The sequence below is a fragment of the Hemiscyllium ocellatum genome, chromosome 10, assembly GCF_020745735.1.
Source record: "Hemiscyllium ocellatum isolate sHemOce1 chromosome 10, sHemOce1.pat.X.cur, whole genome shotgun sequence".
In the NCBI taxonomy this organism is placed as follows: Eukaryota; Metazoa; Chordata; class Chondrichthyes; order Orectolobiformes; family Hemiscylliidae; genus Hemiscyllium; species Hemiscyllium ocellatum.
In genome coordinates this window covers 17038447-17061178 of record NC_083410.1, presented here as the reverse complement: position 1 = coordinate 17061178, position 22732 = coordinate 17038447, and the positions used below count along the sequence as shown (strand labels likewise).

Below are 22732 nucleotides of genomic sequence, written 5' to 3'. Positions count from 1 at the left end.
ACTCCCCCCTTCCACTCCATCAAGGACATGCAGGTCTTGGGCCTCCTCCACCACCAAGCCTGTTACCAACCGACGCCTGAAGGAAGAACACCTTCTATTCCGCCTTGGGATCCTGCAACCACATGGGATAAATGTGGATTTGAACAGCTTCCTCATTTCCCCACCCCCCACATTATACCAGTCACAAGCCTCCAACTCAGCACCGCCCTCCGGACCTGTCCATCACCCCACCCCCAACCTGTCACCTTCTCCCTCACCTTCATCCACCTCTGGCTTTCTCAGCTACCTTTCCCTAAATTCCACCCCTTCCCATTTATCTCTTCAGCCCTGACCCACAAGCCTCATTCCTGATGGAGTGTTTATGCCTGAAGCATCAATTCTCCTGCTCCTCAGATGCTGTCTGACTTGCTGTGCTGATCAAAAATCTAACATCCTTAAATATACACAAGGACTCTATCTCTACTGCTTTCTGTGGCAATGAGTTCCAAAAACTCAATCCACAAAAGAAATTCCTCCTCATCTCAAGTTTAAATTAGCACCCCTTTATTTTGAGATGATGTTCTCTGGTCCTAGACTCTCCCATGAAGAGAAACATACTCTCAGCATCTATCCTGTGAAGGCTCTGAAGAATCAGGTGTCATTGAACATTTTTCTAAACACCAGTGAGTAGAGTCCAATCTATTTAGCCTTTGTTCATAAGAGAATCCCTCCATACCAGGGGTAATCCTAGTGCACCTTCTCTGATCTGCCTCCAATGAAATGATCTTTCTTTAACTCAGGGAACCAAAACTGGTCACAGTACGCCATAAGTGGTCTCATTACTAAGCCTTAAGTTAGACCCAGAATCTCAGAATTATTACAGTTCAGGAGGCCATTCAGCCAATCATATCTGTACCAACCCATTATCTTGCGAGCTCTATTAGTACCAATTTCCTGTATTTTCTCCATATCCCTGCTCATTGTTACTATCGAAGTAACCATCCAAAGCTCTCTTGAACGTCACAATTAAAGCTGGCTCCACCAAATTTCCAGTCATACTCTGACAAGGTCACCATAGCCCCAGAAGATCACAGGGCTGCTTTCTCAGAGATACAACTGGTAGTAGTTTAAACTGAGGCTCACTGTGCCTCAGGCAAGGGGAGACTGAGAGAAGTAGAATCCTCCATGGCAACCTCAGCAAGTGCAGAAATTGAACCTATGCTATTGGTATCACTATACATTGCAAAACAACTATCAAGCCAACTGAGCTAACCAAGTGACACCATACCCTAACAACTGTGTGAAAACATTTTTTCCTCTCATCACGATTACCTCACCTTAAATCTATGCCTTCTCATTACTGTTTCTTTTACAAACAGCTTCACCCTGTCAATTTTGTCAAGCCTACATATGATTTTGAAAAATTCAGAGATCTCTTCTCAGTCTTCTGTCCAAGGTGGACAGTCCCAACATTTTCAATTTATCTTCATAAAGGAAGCCTCTCATATGTGGAACCATTTGCTTCTGCAATTTGTGCAGCCCAAATTTAATCTAATTAGTTCTTTTGTAGAAACATTTCTGTGATCTTTGTACAGAATAAGTCAAACAAAAAAATGGGGAAGGGAAAAATTAAGGATTATGCAATGGCATGGACAACTTGAGATACTAGTCCACAGTAGCTGTTTGATGTTAAGAACAAAGCAGTCATGTTACTGCAGTTTGGCAATAAACATGTTTTGTGCTTCTGTTCTAAAAGGTTATTAAAGACTTGTGGCACCATCTTGTCTGATGAACTGCAGGTATTTAAAGGATCAGCAAATACATATACAATCCCATGACCGTTGAACTATTTAACAATTCTAATCTTTAAAGAGAAACAAAACAATGTTATGATGCCACAAGTTTAATGTATCACACAACAGAACTTCATAAGATTGGAATATAATCAGGCCACATTGTAACAATCAGTTTTGCTGGCTCGTCGTGTCTGTCACTATGCAATTGCCCTAACCTCTTCCGTTGTAGCTGTTTTTGAGAGCAACCCAGGGCATGATAGCCATGTTGTTGTATGAAGTGTACAAACTATTTTGACCATCTGAACTGTTTGGGTGTCAAATGGAACACAGAAGGAAATAAAGGGAGGGGAAACTCCAAACATCTCTACCCAGACCAAAAATTACATCAGTTTCAATAGAAGCTCAGCTTGTGACGATAGTAACTTGGAAAGAATGCACAAGCACAATGGCTAATATCTGATTCAAAGTAGATGCCAAATGTATGAATAGACACAAAAGTGCATTGAGCAACAGCAGAAACAGCACGAATAGCTTACATGGGCAGAAAGAGAAGCAAATTCAGAGCTTGCACTTCCTTATTAAGTCAAAGTTCTCAGAGATTAAGGCTATTTTTATGCTTTCTCCTGTCATCCACTCTCCTAAAGACTGCTGTGTTTAAGGCAAATCAAATCATTTGAAGAGAGACAGTAAAGCAGAAGATATAAAGATAGCACCAATTTTCCTTAAGTACAGAAGATGAAGTAGATGACAGCATAGGAGGGCATTTGATCTTTCAGAGTTATCCAATTAGTTCTCTTTTCCCATTGGCCTATATTAATTTTCCTTCAAGTACTTGCATCACCATTTCAAGGAGTGCACTCCATATAACAACTTGCTGCTCAAAAGTACTACTTCAGTGGTAATGCCCTGCAGCATCTTTCCACTAAGGACATTATTCCATTCTCCCAGTTTCTCAGACTCTATTACATCTGTCTGATGACACAACTTTCCATTCAAGAGCTTTTCATGAGAATTTCCCCCACCAGGATTGACAAGGCCCTCAGCCACATGTTCCATTTCACCCTCTTTTGCTCTCTCCATTTCCCCGAACCATCATTGGGTTCCTCTTATAGAGTCATAGAGATGTATAGCATGGAAACAGACCCTTCAGTCCAACCCACCAGCCTCCATATTCAACAATTCATCTTCCTCCATTTTCACATGCTGCTACCACCAAACACACCTTTCCCTTCCTTGTCAGCTTTTCAATGGGATCATTCAACCAGATACCCTGTTCCATTTCTTAGTTAGATCACCCTCTTTTCCCATGGCACCTTTCCTCAAGTACAAGATGCAGCACAAGCCCATTTACCTCCTCTCTACACTCTGTAGCAGGTCTCAAAACTTCAAGTTAAATATCACTTCTTCAACTTGAATATATTGTGCTCAGGGTGTGAACTACTTTATGTTCAGATGACCAAATGCAAACTGGGTGATTGCTTTGGAGAACACCTCTGGACAGTTCTTAAACCTGAGCTTCCAGTCATCTTTCAGTTTAATTCCCCAACTGCCTCCCACTCTGACCTTTTTGTTCTGGTACGCCTTCATGTTCTAATGAAGCTCAATGCAAACCCAAGCAGCAGCACCTTGTCTTTCAACTAGCACTTTATAGTCTTCTGGACTCAATAAGTGAATTCATGAATTTTAGATCATTACCTCTGCCCTATTTTGTTTCCTTTTTCTTTGCTTTCAGATGGCAGCCATTGCTATTAACATCACCTCTACACATCTTTCGCATCTGTACTATCCCTCTAACCACTCTATCTAGTCTTGCACCAGGAATTCTTAGTTGAATATTTCCAGTTGTCCACCATATTGCGTATCTACATTTGTTCTTCTTCCCATCCTACCCTAACTTATTACTCAAAACAGACTATATTGCTAATGTCGCCAGCTCTGATATAAAGTCACAAACATGATACAGTAACCGTTTCTATCTCAGACTTGAATATTTCAGACATCTTCTGCTTTACAGGTTTCATGCGTCCACAGTATTTTGCTTTTGTATGCCTTTGATGACTTTCAATTGAGCATTTCTCTGGCTAAATATACGAAGGGGTTGGGGGGTGTGGAGAGAGTGGAATGGTGATGGTGGTGGGTATTTAAAGAGAGAAAATAGACAGATAAGGGTAATGGCATTTACTCTTGGAAGTCATAGGAAGCATCACATTATACACGCAGAAGTATTGGGATATAAATGATGCCTAAAATAACACAAACTGTCATAGCAGTAAATCAGATCCTGTTTGCTAATCCACAAATATTCAGGACATTTGAAGCAGCAAACCAACTAAACAAACACAGCTGAATGGAAACCCTTGACAAAGAGCTCCTGTCGAGCCACAATCCTCCTTCAAATGTTTATTTCTCTATTTTTCTGTTGCATACACTAAAGTCCAAATAAAGACTGATATTCAGCCACGGAGAAGCACCTTCAGTCAGCTTACTGATGAGTTACACCTTCAATGAACAGCTTGTTCAATTAGCCCACTTGGTAGACACCTGAAATTACAATAACTTGCAGTCCTGTAGCATCTTTTATTAAATCAGGGAATTAATCTATTCTTAGGATGGTTCATATTTTCAAATGCACCTCAGGTTTTTTTTTCCCCAGAAGTGACAACTGCGAACCAATTATTTGTTGCTTACTCGAGCAACTAAAATTTTCACTGAGCGGAAATCCTGGACTTTAGGGAAACCTATTACTGTACCATCTAATTTCTTGAACCCTTACCCAAAGACGTGTCAAGAACAGCACAGACCAAACACCAGACTGTCAAATCCGATGCTTAAAACTGTGTGTTTGGTCAATGTCAATCCAGCTCCAAGACAGCACACCCACTGGATGACTGCAAAAAGAAATGAAAACAATACCGCCCCTGTGCTTTGCAAAGAGGATTTAAAATATGTAAACTATTAATTCAATTTGACAATTGCTCCCTTGCCAAAACAAACTGAAATCAGAATGCATCTTTTATGTCGCTAAAATTTGATAGAAGTCCAAGATCCGTTTGTTCAAATTACTGGGTAATTGAGCAACCAATGAATGTGCAAGATGAATTTTCCAGCACGTACTGTTAAACAAAAGCTCCCAATATGGTTCCCAAAACAAAATTCAACTGAAGGACGACACATTAAGTATGGGGTGATCACATGCTTTCAGAGATTGAGAAACAAATAATGTTGCAGAAGGAATTCCACAGCATTCAAGGCATGGCAGCTTATGGTGAGGTGAAAGAAGGTATTTTGCATTCATGGTTAGCGTCAAAGGGATGGAGGAATGTATAGTTGGATTAGGTTACTGAGATAGGGAGGAGCAGGATTACAAGAAGGATTTAATGACAAGGTCATCAGAGACAGACAATAAATAGCAAGGAAAGAGATGTTGAGCAAGTAGGACTTGGCACAGGATAAACTCAGACAGCAATATTTCGGATAAGCCGAAGTTTTCAGAGAATTGTAGACAGGCCGAAAAAGCTCTGGATTAAAAGTGGAAGGTGACAAAGGTATGGATGGAGTGGTTCAGCTTCAGATGGCTGAAGGAGATGTAAGGTGATGTTACAACTACAGGCATATTATCAAACCTTGGGTTTAAAAGTTGAATGAAACTCTTGGAGATGGCAACAATCGGATTTCACTAGAGATAGAATGGTAAGGGGATGGAATCAATAACAAGCAAATGAAATTTATGACAGAAGGCAAAGACAATGGCTTCCATCATCCAATGTACAACTTAAAAGAAATGGTAGCTCATCGAGTACTGAATGCTGAGCAGGTCCTGTTACCTAACGATACTGGGATGGTGGGGGTAGGAGGAGAGAAATAGTGCTGGATGATGGTCAGTGCACATGTGGTAGATTGCAAGACTGCAGACATTGTCACTAAAAAGCAATAAGTAGATGAGCTAGAAGAAGTCACCCAGGTTAAATTGTTGAATAGTTCATGGGGAAATAGATCAGGAGTGGAAAGAGAAATCATTCTTGAAGACATACTACAAACAGAGGTGTTTGAGGATATCAGTGTCATTGCTGCAGTGATAGCAAAGCAAGAACAATGCATGCTGGTCATAACTGCAAAAAGACATCAAAGTGATTTTTAATTAGATCAGGAGTATAATGCAAAGAGACAAGGCAAACTATTTTTAGAATAAAACAAAACACACACTTGTAAAACATGGCCTGATGAAAAATAAATGTCAGTAGCGTTCAACAATAAAGCTCTTTTGGGTTTGTGGTATGGAGAGAAGAGAAAGTTCTATGATACATATTCTGTAAAGCCTGTCATTTACACTTAGTACAGATGAAGTTGCTGTTGATTGAGATTAACTCATTTCCATGCAGCATGGAATAGTAAAAACGTGCATACCCTTTTCAGCTAATGAAAGAAATTCAGTCCCTGTCACTGCACAGCAGCAATCTCACCAATGGCAACAACATTATTTGGTTGCAGGGAGAAGCCAAGTTGGATTGGATGAATTCAAATCACATCTCAAAATGTTTTGGCTGGGAAGAGAGAACAATCCGAACTGCTGTACAAGATTGTTCTTATTGCATTTATTAATAATAGAATGTATTGCAAAGGAAATTAAAACCATCCTCTTGTAAATAAATCCTAAAAGCAGCTCCTTTGTGAAGAGCATTGGGCATTTATTACGGGTGGAACCACTTTGAGATATCTTTACTCATGCAAAATCATGTATGAGATGTTAATAGGTTCAGCTCGTTTCAAATGGAGATACACTTTAAGAAACATAAAATCATAATTTAGTCTGATAACTTGAGATTTCTATATGTCTTTTATATCAGAACCCAGCTCAATTTAACCTGTATTACGCACTCATAAGAGCATCAGTAACAGGTGAAACGTGGCCTCCACAGTCCCAGTTCTTTACTGATCCATCTCATACTACATTTAGAATACCAGCAGATTGGCACCAATTGAGCTCTTGTTTCAAATTGCTACAAACCCAACACGAAAGTGCAGCACGACTTGTTTAAGTAGGTGGAGGGTGACTCCAATTCCACAACATGAAACAGTACTGCACTGAAAGAGGCCTAGTGCCACTGATTCAATGACAGCTCTTTAAAAGAGCAATTCAGCCAGTTCCACTTCCCCTTACTCTTGCCTGTATTCAAGCAAAATGTTTTCGAAGTTTTTAGCTAATTTCCATTCGAAAGCTACTTCTGAAGCCATTTCAACCGTACTATAACCAGGGCAATTCACATCTTTATCATTCACTCGTAAAAAAGTTTTTTCTTATGTTATTTCAACTTTCTCTCAATCACCTTGAGTTTTACATTTTTTTTGTGTGATTAAGGGCATGATCCTTAAAAAGGGGGCCAGGAAGCAAGAACCAGCAGCAACTAACAATTTAGCCTAGACTGACGTGGATCCAAGTTTGACAAGTTAGTAGTTTTTCACCTTGTGTTCACTGAAAAAGGCAACATTTGCATGCAGGGTTGTGGCAATTGAAAACTGAAGTCTATCCTTGTATATAATGAATGGACGCAATGTGCCTCGAGTCAACAACTTAACTTGACATCACAGGGTTTGGTGGATTTAGCACAGAACAGGCAGATTGCATTTAGAGCATAACCTATAAACCATCAATTTAGAAGCAAATTGTTCCTTTCTTTTTTAAAGCAATACAGTAACTTTCACAGGCAGATTAAACTGTCCCCAACATGACAAGTCATTTAAGTTTTAGATACGTTGCAGTCTCTTCAAAAACTGGGCCATTTGACACAATCTTTGAAAGACTGTATTCCTCACAGAGGTCAGTCTTGATCCAGCTCTACAGTAGATCAGTCAGAATTTAAAGAAGTGATCACTAATGTCTTCTTCAGCTGTGATAAATTTAAGATCTTTGACTTTCAAATACATAAATGAAGTATCTTCAACTTTGAATAATGACTCATTCCTTGCATCATTTAATAATACTTTGATAAGGCATAATCTTATTGTACAATACTGCATAGGAACAGCCTTCAAACCAAGATTGTGCCAATCCCTAATCCTCAATTTGACCCGCTGCCTATTAGATTAGATTACCTACAATGTGGAAACAGGCCCTTCGGCCCAACAAGTTCACACCGACCCTCTGAATAGAAACCAACCCTCCTATATTTATCTCTGATTAATCCACCTAACACTATGGGCAATTTAGCATGGCCAATTTACCTAACCTGCACATCTTTGGACTGTGGGAGGAAACTGGAGCACCCGGAGGAAACCCAAACAGACACGGGGAGAATGTGCAAACTCCACACAGGCAGTTGCCCAAAGCGGGAATTGAACCCAGGTCCCTGGTGCTGTGAGGCAGCAGTGCTAACCACTGAGCCACCGTGCTCATGCTCAGCATCTATCACTCTGTTCGCCTCACATTCACGTCTATCAAGCTACACCTTAAATGTTGCTAACATGCCTAATTCCACCACCTCCACTGGCAATGCATTCCAGGCACCTACCACACTCAAGAGAAAGTTTTTGTCCTCACTTCTCTCCTAAACTTTCTCCCTCTCACCTTGATCCTGTGCTCATTTGTAGTTAACATTTCCAATTAACATTTCCAACCCGGGAAAAAGCCTCCGACTACCCATTCTATCCATGCCCCACAATTTTGTAGATCACCCCTCAGCCTCTGTCTTTCCAGTGAAAGCAATCAGAGTTTATCCAACCTCCCTCTCATAACTAAAACATTCCAGACCAGGCAACATCTTGATAAATCTTCTTTGCACCTTCTTCAAAGCATCCATTTCCTTCTGGTAGTGTGGCAATATTCCAAACATGGCCTAACTAAAGTTTTGATTAGTTATATCAAAGCTTGGCAACTTTTTGGCACTTGCATGATTTTCAGATCAAAACCACCACAGGCCAACAGTTTAAAGGACCTGGTCATTTCTTTGACATGGAGGTAGTCAAATCGCAAACAACTGAAAATTGGCAATTAGTATTGGTGCTATCGCCTCAGGTGAAAGGTGTGTTAATAAATATCTCTTCCAGTTCCCTTTATCCAGATTGATGTTGTAAGAAGTAAAAATTAAAGCTTAAATCTTAAACTTACCCAAATTGGATCAGAATATACATTTAAAAGAGGAGCACTGGGAATTTCCTCATTGTCTCAAACTAGTGTTGTAACTTCAGTAGAGACCTCACCAACAACAGTAACATTCTGCTAAAATAAAAAGTGGTTGACCAAAAGAATCAAGAGCAAGTTCTGCTTGATTAAGTCTCAATGGCTCCTCCAGTCACTTAGCACAATTCATATATTCATGCAAAACTGAAAGATTGTCACTGGCTTGTAAATTTAGTGGGGATGCTAACTGCAAAACAGATCTCCCAGAAGACAAGCAGTAAGTATGTGTATGCAGTTTGGGCTAAAAATGTGTCACTCGTCATATAAAGCAAGACGACAAGCAGCATCCTGGAACAGGTGTAGGTTCATTCTATGCAAACATACTTCAGGCTCACTAACACGCAGCTCCATCTTCGCTTGCTCTAAGACAGCCATCATAGTCAACACTCACTATGTGATAGCTTCCCATCTTTGGGGGTGATGACGAGATAATTGGTGAGTTGGAGATTACCTCATCCCATCTCACCATCTCTCCAATTAATTGCTGAAAAGACATGTTGATGGAGGCTTTATTGATTCACTGACAATTAAGAGACCATTAATTATCACTTAAGGACCTCAAGGGTTCAACTCTGGTTTCAACATGACTTCTATTCTTTATTTTGATTAAACCCCTTCCCAGCACTTATTTATGGGTCATTCGTTTTGCTCACAAGATAGCTGACACATTATTTCTTTACACCTATCATTTACGCCTATTTTACAATCTCAATCATTCCTTTACTACTATTAGCACTTTGTATTTTTTTTAAATCGGTGAGGATGCACAATCTGTTCCATTCACTCCTCCTCCTACGTGAACAGCATTTCCAGTCCTTTTCCGTGCTGAAGAAATCATATTAAACTAGAATCATGAACTCTGTTTCTCTCTCCATAGATACCACTAGACCTGTTGGATATCTCCAGCATTTTCTGTTTTGAGGCTAGCTTTCTAACTGAAATCATAGCAAACTGCTTGCCAAGTTGCAAGACGGCCACCAGTTGCTCCAATCTGGGGGAAATAGGAGGCACAGATGGCAAGAAAGGAGGTGGCCTCGGAAAGCCACTCCAGTTCTCACCTTCAACCCTGCCCTACCTAAGGAGGGAAAGAAAAACTTACATACTTGTTGCTTGATTGCCTGAGGGGTATGTTTCAAATGGCAGAATTTAGTTTCTGGACATTGCTGGTCTCCAGTTGGCTGACAGCTTCTGCCAACCAAGGTGGCCAATGTTGAGGCCTGTGATAGAGCGAGATACTCGACCTCAGTCACCATTCAGCTCTTCATGATTTAAATGGTGAGCAACTGAGTGAATTATTTTCTGGGTGGGGGTGGTTTAGAGTTACCAAATAACAGGCTCGACCCCTCAAGAAAAATTAGTAAAACTTAAGTTAAACTAGATTCTGGGATTTCCTACAACTTAAGGTTCCCCACCCCCCATTTTCCTACCTAATCACCAGAGGAAGTAAACTTCTTGACCCTGTTCAATTATTCCTTCTCCCAAGATTCCCATTTCAATTTTAAGTACAATTCAGGATAACAGTGAACAAGTTCACCTTCATACAACTGAAAAATATTTCACACCTGATATTTTAAGATTCAATGCAGAATGTTTAATAATGAGAATAAACACTGTTCTTCAAAACAAAATTAGCCAAACTGTAAAAATGAATGCAAGAGAATGTGCAGCATGTATAGAACGATTGGCTTGTGAACATCTTTAAAAGATGGATGATAATTCAACTTATAGAAACATCAATGGTATCAACAATTTATCATATGGGTAATGTTCCACCTGAACACTTGTTCAGCATAAGTACAAATCAATTGGAAAAATTAAAATGGCCTCACAAACCCTGTTTACGTTGAAAAAACAGCATAGAATTAATTAAATTAAAATTATAAAGAATAACATGGTCCTTCGCCAAACCAAACTTAGCTCTGTCACCAAAAGTGTGGATTTGATAAATATTTCCATAGACTTATTCAATTTTACTCCCCAGACGAGCTGTTGTTTTGGACCATTGCTTGCTTTAAGTATCTCTACCTCACAGGGTGGGCAACGCCAGTATTCAAGAATGTTTTACATACCTTTCCAAATCCACCCACCCCCACTCAGCTGCATGATTTATATTGCGAAACCATATCACTTTAAAAACAGATACCACTTCTGGGAATGTAATTCCAGCTATAGATCTATTGCAATATATCTCTGTATATTGAAGGAAAAAGGTTTAAAAATTGAGATGTCTAGCGTACACCAAACTTACAGTCAGAAGCAGAGTAAAGCTCTTTTCACTGTTACACCAGGTTTAACCATAACCTTAGATCAGAACTCCATGCCACATGATCAACTTGACATTTCTATTTTTCACACCAGCCTCCATCAGACCTTTTACAGGAGATTAATTTAGCACTGAATTGCGTGCTTGGATTGGTAAGGTTCAACTTTGTTTCATTAGTGACCTGTATGGTCAGTACAGACTTGTGTGTTGTGATCCTGAACTGGACCCAAACTCCATGCCTTCAGGTAAAGATAGCACTCCAGTCTATTGCATGGTAGCACCTCAGTTAGTTGTGCCTCACTGCATGTTAGAAATGGAGGCTGTCAACCAGTGAAGTACTAACTAGATCACGTCACAGTAATGCAAGAAGAGATTTGCATTTATGTAATATCTTAAGATGTCATGATATTTAAAACTTTTTCACATACAGCAAGTTATTTTGAAAGAAAGTGAAATTTGCAGCAGCCATTTTGCACACAGCAAGACTCCAAATAACAGCAACAGGGTGAATGAGGAGTTATTCTGATTTTTATCGGTTTAGATTGAGAGGGAAATGCTGGCCAGAACATACTGTTCCTCTTTGATCTTCAATGGTCATCTGAAATACTGACATCATATTCTCTTGATTCTGCCCTGAAGCATTCACCCAAGTTATATGCTCAAAATGTGAAGTCAGACTTGAAGGTTCAACCTTTGGGCTAGTAATGAGAAAATTCAGTATTAGTTAGGCTGACATTTGTATTCACTAAACATACTCTGTGACCTGTATTTTTTATAAACTTAGATAGACATGAAAGGTCTTGTATATATTGTATTTTTATTTCTTAAAATCTATAATTAACCAAGCTTCCAACAAATGCAATGGAAAAATTTTCAAGCCATTCAGAGACAAGTCTGATTTTTAGTTGAAATATTTTTCACACTTGGATCATCGTTTATGTCAAAACAGACTACAAAGGCTCATTTAATTCACAAATGTTGATCACAAAGTACAGCACACCAGTTTTTTTTAGAAGTCTGATGGGCTGGTAACTGGTTGGCTTGTATTTGTTCTCCATTTTGTGGGTTAGATATACCTGGTCCATTTTCAAAACTCGGTTTGGATAAGTGGATTTTCAAATATTTTCCTTAGACGACTCATCCTGTCTTCTGTGGGCACAAGTCACGACAGTCAACAATCCAATTAATTTTACCTCCACTGGTTTTCTAATATTTTTGAACCAGCTAAGTCATTTCCCAAGATAAAATAATTTCCTTCTGTCAGGATTTGTTTCCCTAGTCCAATTAGAAATTCTTCATTTACTAAGACACTCTCTAATCCAACTTGCTATAAGGGACTGGTTTGTAACCTTTTTTTTTATCTCCAGTTCACATTTTCTTTTGCATTATTCTGCCTGAAAGACAAAAAAATATGATCAGCCAGTATCAGTGACTGACCTATTCAAGTGTGTCTCAATATCTCTATTGGCTTTCCTCTTTGATCAGAAGAATAAGGAAATATCTCTCCATTGCAATACAAATATTCAGAATTTATAGTGGTCTGACTCTATGTAGCAATTACTAAGAAAGCATTCCCTTGACCCTTCAAAGTCATCTCACCCTTCTTAGTGGATTCTAAGGAAAACTATTCTCTTTATATTATAATCACAGATTAAATACCATCTTGTTTTCTGAAGCACATTTTTCTGAGCATTCTTTTAGCAGTTATACGACTACAATCAGTTTGCCATTTAACTTACAGCAAATAGCTTTGGAATGGCCCGTCTTGTTTAATGAAAGCATGTTATTATTTTTCTATCATCTTTAGGTTTAAACTTTTCTCCATTAATAATGTGGCGTCCCCTTGTTTGTTCTCTAAACCTTTACCTTTTCTACTTGCAAATTTTTTATTCCTCCAATCGCCTTGTGGATTCCCATATGACGTCTATGTCTGTCTCTGTTACAGAAGGCAGGAGAGAGGATTTGAGAAACACATCAGCCATGATTGAATGGCAGAGAACACTCAGTGGGGCAAATGGCCTAATATGGCTCCAAATCATATGGTCTAACACTTGCTTCTGAATTCAACTCTGGTGTTTTCTGAACCGAACAGAAAAGCTTGCTTTGAATTGAACTGATAACGAAGCTAATGGCAAGTGTTTTTACAGCCTTTCACACCATACACAAGGGTGGCACAGTGGCTCAGTGGTTATCATTGCTGCCCCACACAGTGTCAGGGACCCAAGTACGATTCCAGCCTCGGGTGACTGTCTGTGTGGAATTTGCGCATTCTCCCAATGTCTGTGTGGGTTTCCTGCCACAATCCAAAGATGTGCAGGTTAAGTGAATTGGCCACAGTGTTCAGAGATGTGTAGGCCAGGTGCATTAGTCAGGAATAATATAGGGTAGGAATGAGTCTGGGTGGATTACTCTTCAGAGAATCAGTGTGGACTTGTTGGGCCAAAAGACCTTTTTCCACTCTGTAGGGATTCGAAAAGAAAATAAACACTTTTCCAATAACTGGGACCTGCAGTCACGTGCTTATTCAGCAATGCTGGAAGTTAGGTTTGCGTTCTACAATAATTTGCTGACTTCTTAAAATATTGCTCACAGCAATAATACATATCAGTGAATACTCTATGGTCTTACTCCCAATTAATCTTTGGGAATACTTGCATTTATTCTCATAGAAAGAACATGGCAAGCAAAGACAGGTGGTTTAAACCACTGGATCACCGATAATACATTGTATTTGGACCCGCTTGTGACACAGTGGTACTGTCCTTCCCTCATGACTGAGGGGTCCAGATTCAAGTTCTACCTGCTCCATCTCTAAATGTCTTGAACAGCTTGATTAGAAAAACAGGTTAATAAAGAAAGAAATTAATGTTATAGTTCTTGTGGTGCTAGTGTTGTTACCTCTGAGCCAGAGGCCTGGATTAAAGTTACACTGAGGAGAATACAACACATTGATGAGCAAAAAAAGTAATATATTGTGTTTATGGTTGAGGGCCAGATTCAAGACCAATTTGTTCCAGAGGTGTGTATAACATATCTGAACAGGTTGATGAAAAAATGAAAAAACATTATGCAAGTGCTGTTTTTACAAGATGATACAGGCTACAACAGTAAGCATTGATAAAATACTATGCTGCATAACCAGCATCACTTAAGTATTTGTAAATATAACAAGATATAGATATGACAAACAGCAAGTCTCAAGAATTATACAGTCACAGAATCTTACAGCACAAAGACATCATTTGGCTCACATGTCAACACTTATCATCAACTGCATATCTACTTTAATCCCATTTTCCAGCACGTGGCCATAGCCTTTTATGCCATGGTGTTTCAAGTGTTAATGTAAGTAGAATTATTTATAATTAACATTATTTTAATATAAATTAACATTAAAAAGATAGATTTATAGTTTATCAAACAGACTTTGCCCATTATTTAACAATATCTTGGCAAATGGATCCTTCGCTGTGCATAGCAATTAATATTTTAGTTTGCAAATTAACATTCAACCTTTGGGTGTCACTTAGCAAATGCCTCAGGTTCTGTGCAGCCAATCAGATATGGAAACTTCACTGTTACCAAAAATAGTGCAGGAAATAGCAGCTCACTTGTGGATCACACTGAAGGTCAAGCCATAAAGTGACACACTGAATACCAGCAGTTACTAGAGAAAAGCTTGGCAATAAGACTAAATAAATAGTCCAGTGATATCACTTTAGAGTTTGTCCAAGTTCAGTTTAATCAAGAATCCCAAGAAAATCATAACTTTTGTTTACATGTTCCAGAACTAAACCTTTTTTTTAAAAAAGGTTGATCATGGGATATGGAAGTTGCTAGCTATGCCAGGCTTTATTACCCATCCCTAATTGCCCAGAGGGGTAATGCGATGTATCTGGAAACATGATGGCTTGACCAGGAAGGACTTGAGTGAACCAGATGTATTTTTAAGACAATGGCTATATGATGGCCAAAAGACTAACTTTTTATATCAGATGTTTTTTCAAAAAAAGAAATTGAATACACATTTCACCATTTGCCATGGTGGCATTCAATTTCATGTTCTCAGAACATTAACTTGGGGTTCTGGATTACTAGGCCAGTGACATTACCACTACACCGTTCTCTTCCCTAGTTTTGCTGCTCACCCTGGTTGTAGAGAGCAGTCATTGGTTTAATGATCTACATCAAGGCAAACAAAGTAGCCAACATAATTTTGTTGGAGTGGTAAAAAGGTAAGAGGAAAAGGCCATGATCTTAAATGTTTCAATTTGAAAGCAAGAATTGTTTCAACTATGAGCATATGTTAAAAAAAAGTCAACAAAACAAGATATAGAAGGGATAAGTTTAACTGGTTAGTCTTCTCTTTGACTAAATGTCAGTCATTGTTAGGGAAATATTCATTATCAAACACTGAAATGTTTTCAAAATATGAAAACAAGATAGAAGAACCTCAAACCAAACTTAAAGAATTTGCACTCTTAGCTGATCAGCATTCCTATAACTCCTCAGGGAAGTAAAGAGATATGCAATGATTAACAATTCACATGTGAATGTAGTTTTTTTTGTGACATTGACAATCCTCTCCATCACATGGTTCCTGATTGTTACTATCTCCCTATCGAGGAGGACACAAGCAGAGAACAAGTGCTTTAAAAAAGGGAATAAATCCCAGCTGTTCCCAGATTTCTCTCTGCAGAGCAGTATCTTATTTCTATTCAGGTGCATGCATATCAAGAATACCTCACGAGCACATAGGATTTACAACTTAGAGATGTACAGCACGGAAACAGATGCTACAGTCCAACTCGTCCATGCCAACCAGATATCCTAAGCTAATTTAGTCTCATTTGCCAACACTTGGCTCATATCCCTCTAAATCCTTCCTATTCCTACATCTATCCAGATGCCTTCTAAATGCTGCAATTGTAGCAGCCTCCACCACTTCTTCTAGCAGCTCATTCCACACGTGTACCAACCTGTGTGTGAAAAGGTTGTCCCTTAGGTCTCTTTTATAACTTTCCCCTCTCTGCCTAAACCTATGCCCTCTAGTTCTGGACTCCCCCACCCCAGGGAAAGACCTTGTCTACTTACCCTATCCATGCCCCTCATGATTTTGTAAACCTCTATGATGTCACCCTGCAGCCTCCGACGCTCCAGGGAAAACAGCTCCAGCCTATTCAGCCTCTCCATATAACTCAAATCCTCCAATCCTGGCAATATCCTTGTAAATCTTTTCTGAACCCTTTCAAGTTTCACAACATCCTTCCGATAGGAAGGAGACCAGAACTGCACAGAAAACCAACGCTCTGTACAACCACAACATGATCTCCCAACTGCGATACTCAATGCTCTGACCAATAAAGGAAAGCCTTCATTATCCTATCTACCAGTGACTCTACTTTCAAGGCACTATGAACCTGCACTCCAAGGTCTTGTACCATAGAGGATAAACAATTGTAGCCATTGTTAATCTCTGCAGCCATCACTGAACCACCACTGGAAATGTTGCATTTTTGGACATGTTAACCAAGATGCTCCTCTTTGGTAAATGCAAAAATGAATCCATGGTGTGATTTTAAGAAGAACAGGAAAAGTCTTAGCCAGTATTTATTCAGCCCTCAAGCAACATCACAAAACTGATTACCTGGTCATTACCACATAGCTCTTTTTGGGAACTTGCTGAGCGTAAATTAGCTGCCCTGTTTCTTACAACTATGACTATATTCAAAAAGTACCTTCTTGGCTACATACCATCTTAGAATGACCTGTAGTTGTGAAAAAGGTGAGACAAAAATAGAAAGCATATTTTCCCTCCACCCCCCTCACTCCCAAATTAATACTTCATCTCCTCCCCCCCAGTGTGTTTTTCACCACTTCAATGCATAAACCCTTAAATGATAATTAAATGTAAAGTTAGAATACTTGGTCTCCCTGTCAACAGAACAGCAGTTACTGTGAGGCAATCAGTGATATTCAAGACATATTAGACAATATGGGCAAAGCAACAGAGAACAGAACAAAATTTGGGCAATTTAACTCGGTATTATGTATGAGAGTAGGTTCTCGCTTTGAACATCTATGTAATAAAGCCAAAGATTATAGGGTGGAGCAGGCTAGACATCTGTACTATAGGTGAAGTGCTCCTCAACTTTCTCTATTTATCTATCTTTGAATCCTTTGTCTTGGCATCCTTACTTCGTCGATCTTGGTTTACTTTTTGTATCTGAACCACAAGCTTCTCATGACTCAAGTTCCTGGACAACCAGGATCCCCTCACATTTTCCACAGACTGCAGTCTCTCACCAGTAAGAAAATGTTTCGATTTGCCTTTTTTAGATTTACAGTTCATTACTTCATACTATACTCCACTGAACTCCATCTGGAATTTCTTTCCACTCATCTAATCTGTGTATAACTGTAGTAACTTCCAGTTCCCATCTTCACAACTGACTGGTCCATCAGAGTGACATTGCAAACTTTGACGTAGAACTTTCTATTCCCTCATCAATGTCATGGTACGTGCACATGGTGACAAGCAGAGGCCCAGTCCAGATCCTTGGGAACACCATGGTTTCGGTAAATCAATCTGAGTACTTTACTTTAATCTGACTTCATCAATTAGACAAACAATCATCAACCCATACCCACTATTTCTAATTCCATAGGTCATTTTCTTTGTTCATAATCTCAAGTGGAATTTTATTAATTATCTTCTGAAAGTTCAGAGGAACAACATCCATAGACGTATCTGTCCACCGAGTTATTATGCTCTTCAAAAATATTTGTTACATTAGTGAGACATGACCTTACCTACATAATTCCATGGTGTATGTCTGATCAGCTCAATGCTATACAATCACTTAAGGTGGCAGGGCAGACTGAGAAAGTTGTTTAAATAAAGCATTATGTGCATGAAATAATCAGATATTCAGTTTTAGACATTCTAATTTCTGTAAAATGCAATGTGGAATTTATAAGTAGAAAAAAATGTAACCAAAAATATATAATATTTAACTCAGACACCCTATTGTGTATAAACAGACACCAAATCCATACATTCCAGAATTCTCAGGGCACTGAGGGGTTATAGGTGAATGGGAGGGTGACCAATTCTGTATCAGAACGATCACAGTGAGCTACAACACAAGTCCAATACAATTTGAAATATTAGGTTCTAAAATAGCAATGCATTTAAGCATGATGTAAAATTACTTTGTTCATATCTTGTCCACAATCACCAACTATACCCAACAGGTAAAAGAAGCAATAAATTCCCATTTGCACACTTTAAACAAATGTGCAGATGTTGTTGCCAATGAATTGAGTCTGAGCAATGTAACTGGGTGGTTTCTGCAGCACAGCAGCTATGACCATTACAAAACTGCTTCATGTAGCAGTTCTAGTAATATAAATGTAGCATCATAAGTCAGAATGTACTGACAAGTGACTTGGTCTGCCATCTGTTCTCCGAGCCAAAGAACATTGCATGATGAAGGTTACCTTGTAAAGACAGAAGATTGTCAGCCTTGCTTTCAATTACCATTTCTGAGTAGGTGAGGACTGATGCAGTGTACCACTACTCCAGTTTTAATTATGTTGTCCATAAGGGCAAAGTTTGGAGGAGGTTGGATGTGGCTTTATTTTGCAGCAGAAAGCATACAGAAGAAAACAGTATTAGTTACTGTTCTAGGGTTGCTAAGTGACCATGAGGGAATTTAAACTTCACAAGAGTCACTTGTTTTGTTGACAGTTTTGCCTAACTGTTGTGGGGAAAGAGAAGTAATATCTGCTTATGTTCCTACTTCTTTCACAAACTCTCTATTAAAGTTACATTACCAAATTAGTCTGTGTGTTTGGTTTGCATGTTCTGTAATTTGACATATCTCAAAGGAACAGAACATAATACATCATTTAATGTTGAGCTCTCTATAGTTACTACATCAACCCAGTCAAGAAAATTAGCACCTTTTTTGGAAGCATAATTTGCTTACTGTCGACAGAGTCATTCCAAAGCAACAGTCAATGAAGTTCAGTCCTTGATCCATTCAAACAGGCATCAAAAACTAATTATAAATTAACATAGCAACACATTTCATCGTGTTCAGCAGGCTCGCCAAATGAAGTCAAGGTGGTGTGCATTAACAGAAAAGATGCTATAAACTGTTGCAACAAAGCCAGAAATATTTATGGACACAGAATTGACCCACCAGCAACTGCTTTATCACAGCATTGTTACTTCTGATAATGGAAGATCTAGAGTTCCACAACAACAGTTCATAAGTAAGCTTTAATACCAAAGAACTAATTCATCCTTTCAAGGGTGATATAAGGATACTACAAATATTTTAACATCACACATTTCTAAATTCCGGAAAAGCATCACGTGTATACATACACTACAAGGACTCAAGAGTTCAATACCACCATATCAAAGTCAATTAGGGAGAGACAATAAATGCTGTACCCACAAACGAATAAGAAGTCACATGCAAGAAAGCCTTTCATTTATGCAGCATCTAATCACGTCCCTGCCAAGTATTTGAAAGCACTTCAAAATTTTATTAATTACAATGGTGCACATTGTTCTACAAAAGAATTTGATAATTAAATTCAAAGATGAAGATGAATGGCTAAATAATGTAATTTTGCTGACACTGGTGGAACGTCAAACTTTTGCCGAGACACAAGGGTTCACTTCTCTACAATGAACAGTATATTGGGTTTTCTTTTATTTGATATGCACTTAATATTTCATATTACAAATTGGACACTTTTAAGCACTGTATTGGAATATGCATAAAAAAAGACTACACAAGTGCAAGTTTTGCTATTCTAGTGCAGGCTGGATGCAAGTGCTTTAGAAGGACAGAATTTAATGAGTCAGTCGAGAGTGTGGTGCTGGAAAAGCACAGGTCAGGCAGCATCCGAGGAGCAGGAAAATGAAGTGCTTTTGCCCAAAACATCAATTTTTCTGCTCCTCAGATGCTGCCTGACCTGCTGTGCTTTTCCAGCACCACACTCTCGAATCTAATCTCCAGCATCTGCAGTCCTCACTTTCGTCTTTGATGGGTCAGACACAATCCTCAAAGAAAATTCTGCAACTTTTAACAGAAAACATTAGTGACAATGTGATGTTTCCATGTTGCTTGTTCCTAATGAAATATTACAATGCCTCACTGCATTATATTCAGGAAGACAAAGTTTAGTGTACAAGTTATTCTTTAAGTGTGTCATTAAAATATCATTGAATACAATACCCTTCCAATTTTGAGTTTTATTTTTAAAAATGGCAAACTTTGTCTCAGTATAGTTTCAAAATAGGCAAAGCAATCTTATTTTCCAACTGAGGGGGATATGTCCTTGGCCACTTTAATGCTTATCTTAAGAAACAGTGATCAAACGTCAAATTATTTGCACATCTGTATCCTCTGTAGTGAATGGCCTTTAATTTTAAAATGGAAAGTTGTGACTGTTGGTGGTTTCATTATCAAATACTTTAATTACTGTACGTTTGGTGTGTTGGAAATTTAGAAATGAGGCCAGAGGGTTAAAGGTGAGAGGAACTAGTCCCATTCCTCTGTCACACTCACAGTGAGACAGGAACACGCGGCTGACTCAGATATACTTCTCCCGCCAAGGGCATTAGAAACTAGTGAATCAAGGGCGAGGTTCGAATAAACATCTTTATCCACTTATAATTTAATCCAAACAATACAATAAAGCAAGAATTCCCTCAGTTAAAATACAAACAATAAAGGTCTCTGTGGTTTCCTCTTTGCCAAAAGCTCGGAGACAATTAAAGAGAGGAAGCAGCGTGCTGGGTGTCGAGGTATAAACATCGCAGTCAGGACAGAATCCGCCAAAATACAGAGATAAACCGGAGGGAGGGAGGACAGAAAAGGGGGAAAGAGAGAGAGAGAGAGAGAGAGAAAAAAGAGAAAGGAAGGGAGGGAGAAAAAGAGTAAGGGAGGACAGAAAAGGGGGAAGGGGAGAGAGAGAGAGAAGGAGGGAGAGGGAAAAAAGGAGAGGAGAGGGGAGAGGGAGAGAGAAAGAGAAAGTGAGAGGGAACGGGGAGAAAAAGAGAACGAGAGAAAGGGAAGAAAAGGAGGAGTGAGCAAGGACAGAGAGAGGGAGTTTGCTGACTGTCTCCTCTGGCAACACACAGGCCCCGGGCCTGGGCCCAGCCCGCGGGTTAGAGATGGGGAAACCCCGGGAGTCTCCGCTCCATCCACACCCCCCCCTCTCACCTGGCAGCGGCACACGATGTCGGCGTCCTGCGCCAACAGATCCACCACTTTGCCCTTGCCTTCGTCCCCCCACTGCGCGCCCAGCACCACCGTCACTCTGTTGCCCAGCTCGGGCTTCTTGAGCCGGGGCCTCGGCCTCTCGCCCGGCTCCGGGCCGCAGCTCAGCTCCCCGTTGTGGCCGTGGCCCTGACCCAGGCCCCCTCCTCCGCCGGCTCCGTTCTCTGTCATGGTCTCCTCCGGTTACCGTCCCTCCCGGTGTCCGAGTCACTGTCAGTGGGAGGCGGCCTGGCTCCTCCGCCCCTCCCTCTCTCTCTCTGTCCGTCCGCCTTTCCCGCCCTCCTTCTTCCCCCCCCCCCACTCCCTCTCACTGAAGGATGCCGCCGTCTCTGAACCGTGTCTTCCATCACCACAGAACAGCCTGTTTGCAGAGATAAGGAATTCGCCTGTGGGATCTTACTGTGCGCGAAAAAAACCAAAATGTTATCTGCCTTTTCCCTCGTCAGCTTGGTTATTGCAATCCATTCACACCTCCCTATATCCACACAAGTTTACATTTTCAACAACTGTTCCTTTTTACTTTATGTTGTCCCAGTCTGGCTCCCACTCTGCTTGCACATAGAAAAAGTGGTATAACTGCTTATTTTCCTGTTCAATGTTCTGCTGCTCTTCCCTGAAACATAACTCTCGTCCGTTTAGCACCCTTGAAATTCCACCCTCCTTCACAGGGACTTAATGGAATGAGATCTGACACTCATTTGAAGAAGATTATTTTTTTTCCCCCAGTTTGTTCATGGGATGTGAGCATTGCTAGCAAAGTCAGCATTTGTTCCTCCTTTTGAATTGCCTTTGAGAAGGTGGTAGTCAGCTGCCTCTTCAACTCCTGCAATCAGAGATACCAGATGACTGTAAGGCTGGAGAAGGTTACAGATAAGAGAAAGACCGTGGAAAATTTCAAAACAAGGGTGAGAATTTTCATGTCAGGAAACTGTGAGTCCAATGTTTGTGAGTCAGCAGAAGAACAACGGATATTAGTACTCAGATGTAAGTTATTTGAAGAGAAAGTGAGGTCTGCAGATGCTGGAGATCAGAGCTGAAAACGTGTTGCTGGAAAAGCGCAGCAGGTCAGGCAGCATCCAAGGAACAGGAAATTCGACGTTTCGGGCATAAGCTCTTCTTCAGGAATGAAGAAGGGCTTATGCCCGAAACGTCGAATCTCCTGTTTCTTGGATGCTGCCTGACCTGCTGCGCTTTTCCAGCAACACATTTTCAG

General features: G+C 39.8%; 1 protein-coding gene across 1 annotated transcript in view; it reads right to left on the bottom strand.

The window, feature by feature from the left end:
• Positions 1–21777, bottom strand: part of adss2 (adenylosuccinate synthase 2) — a 76200-nt gene extending 54423 nt beyond the window's left edge. The window contains exon 1 of the mRNA XM_060831294.1: positions 21463–21777. Coding sequence (XP_060687277.1) covers positions 21463–21690 — 228 coding nt within the window. The 5' untranslated portion in view covers positions 21691–21777. The remainder of the gene's footprint in view (positions 1–21462) is intronic.
• Positions 21778–22732: the final 955 nt, after the last annotated feature.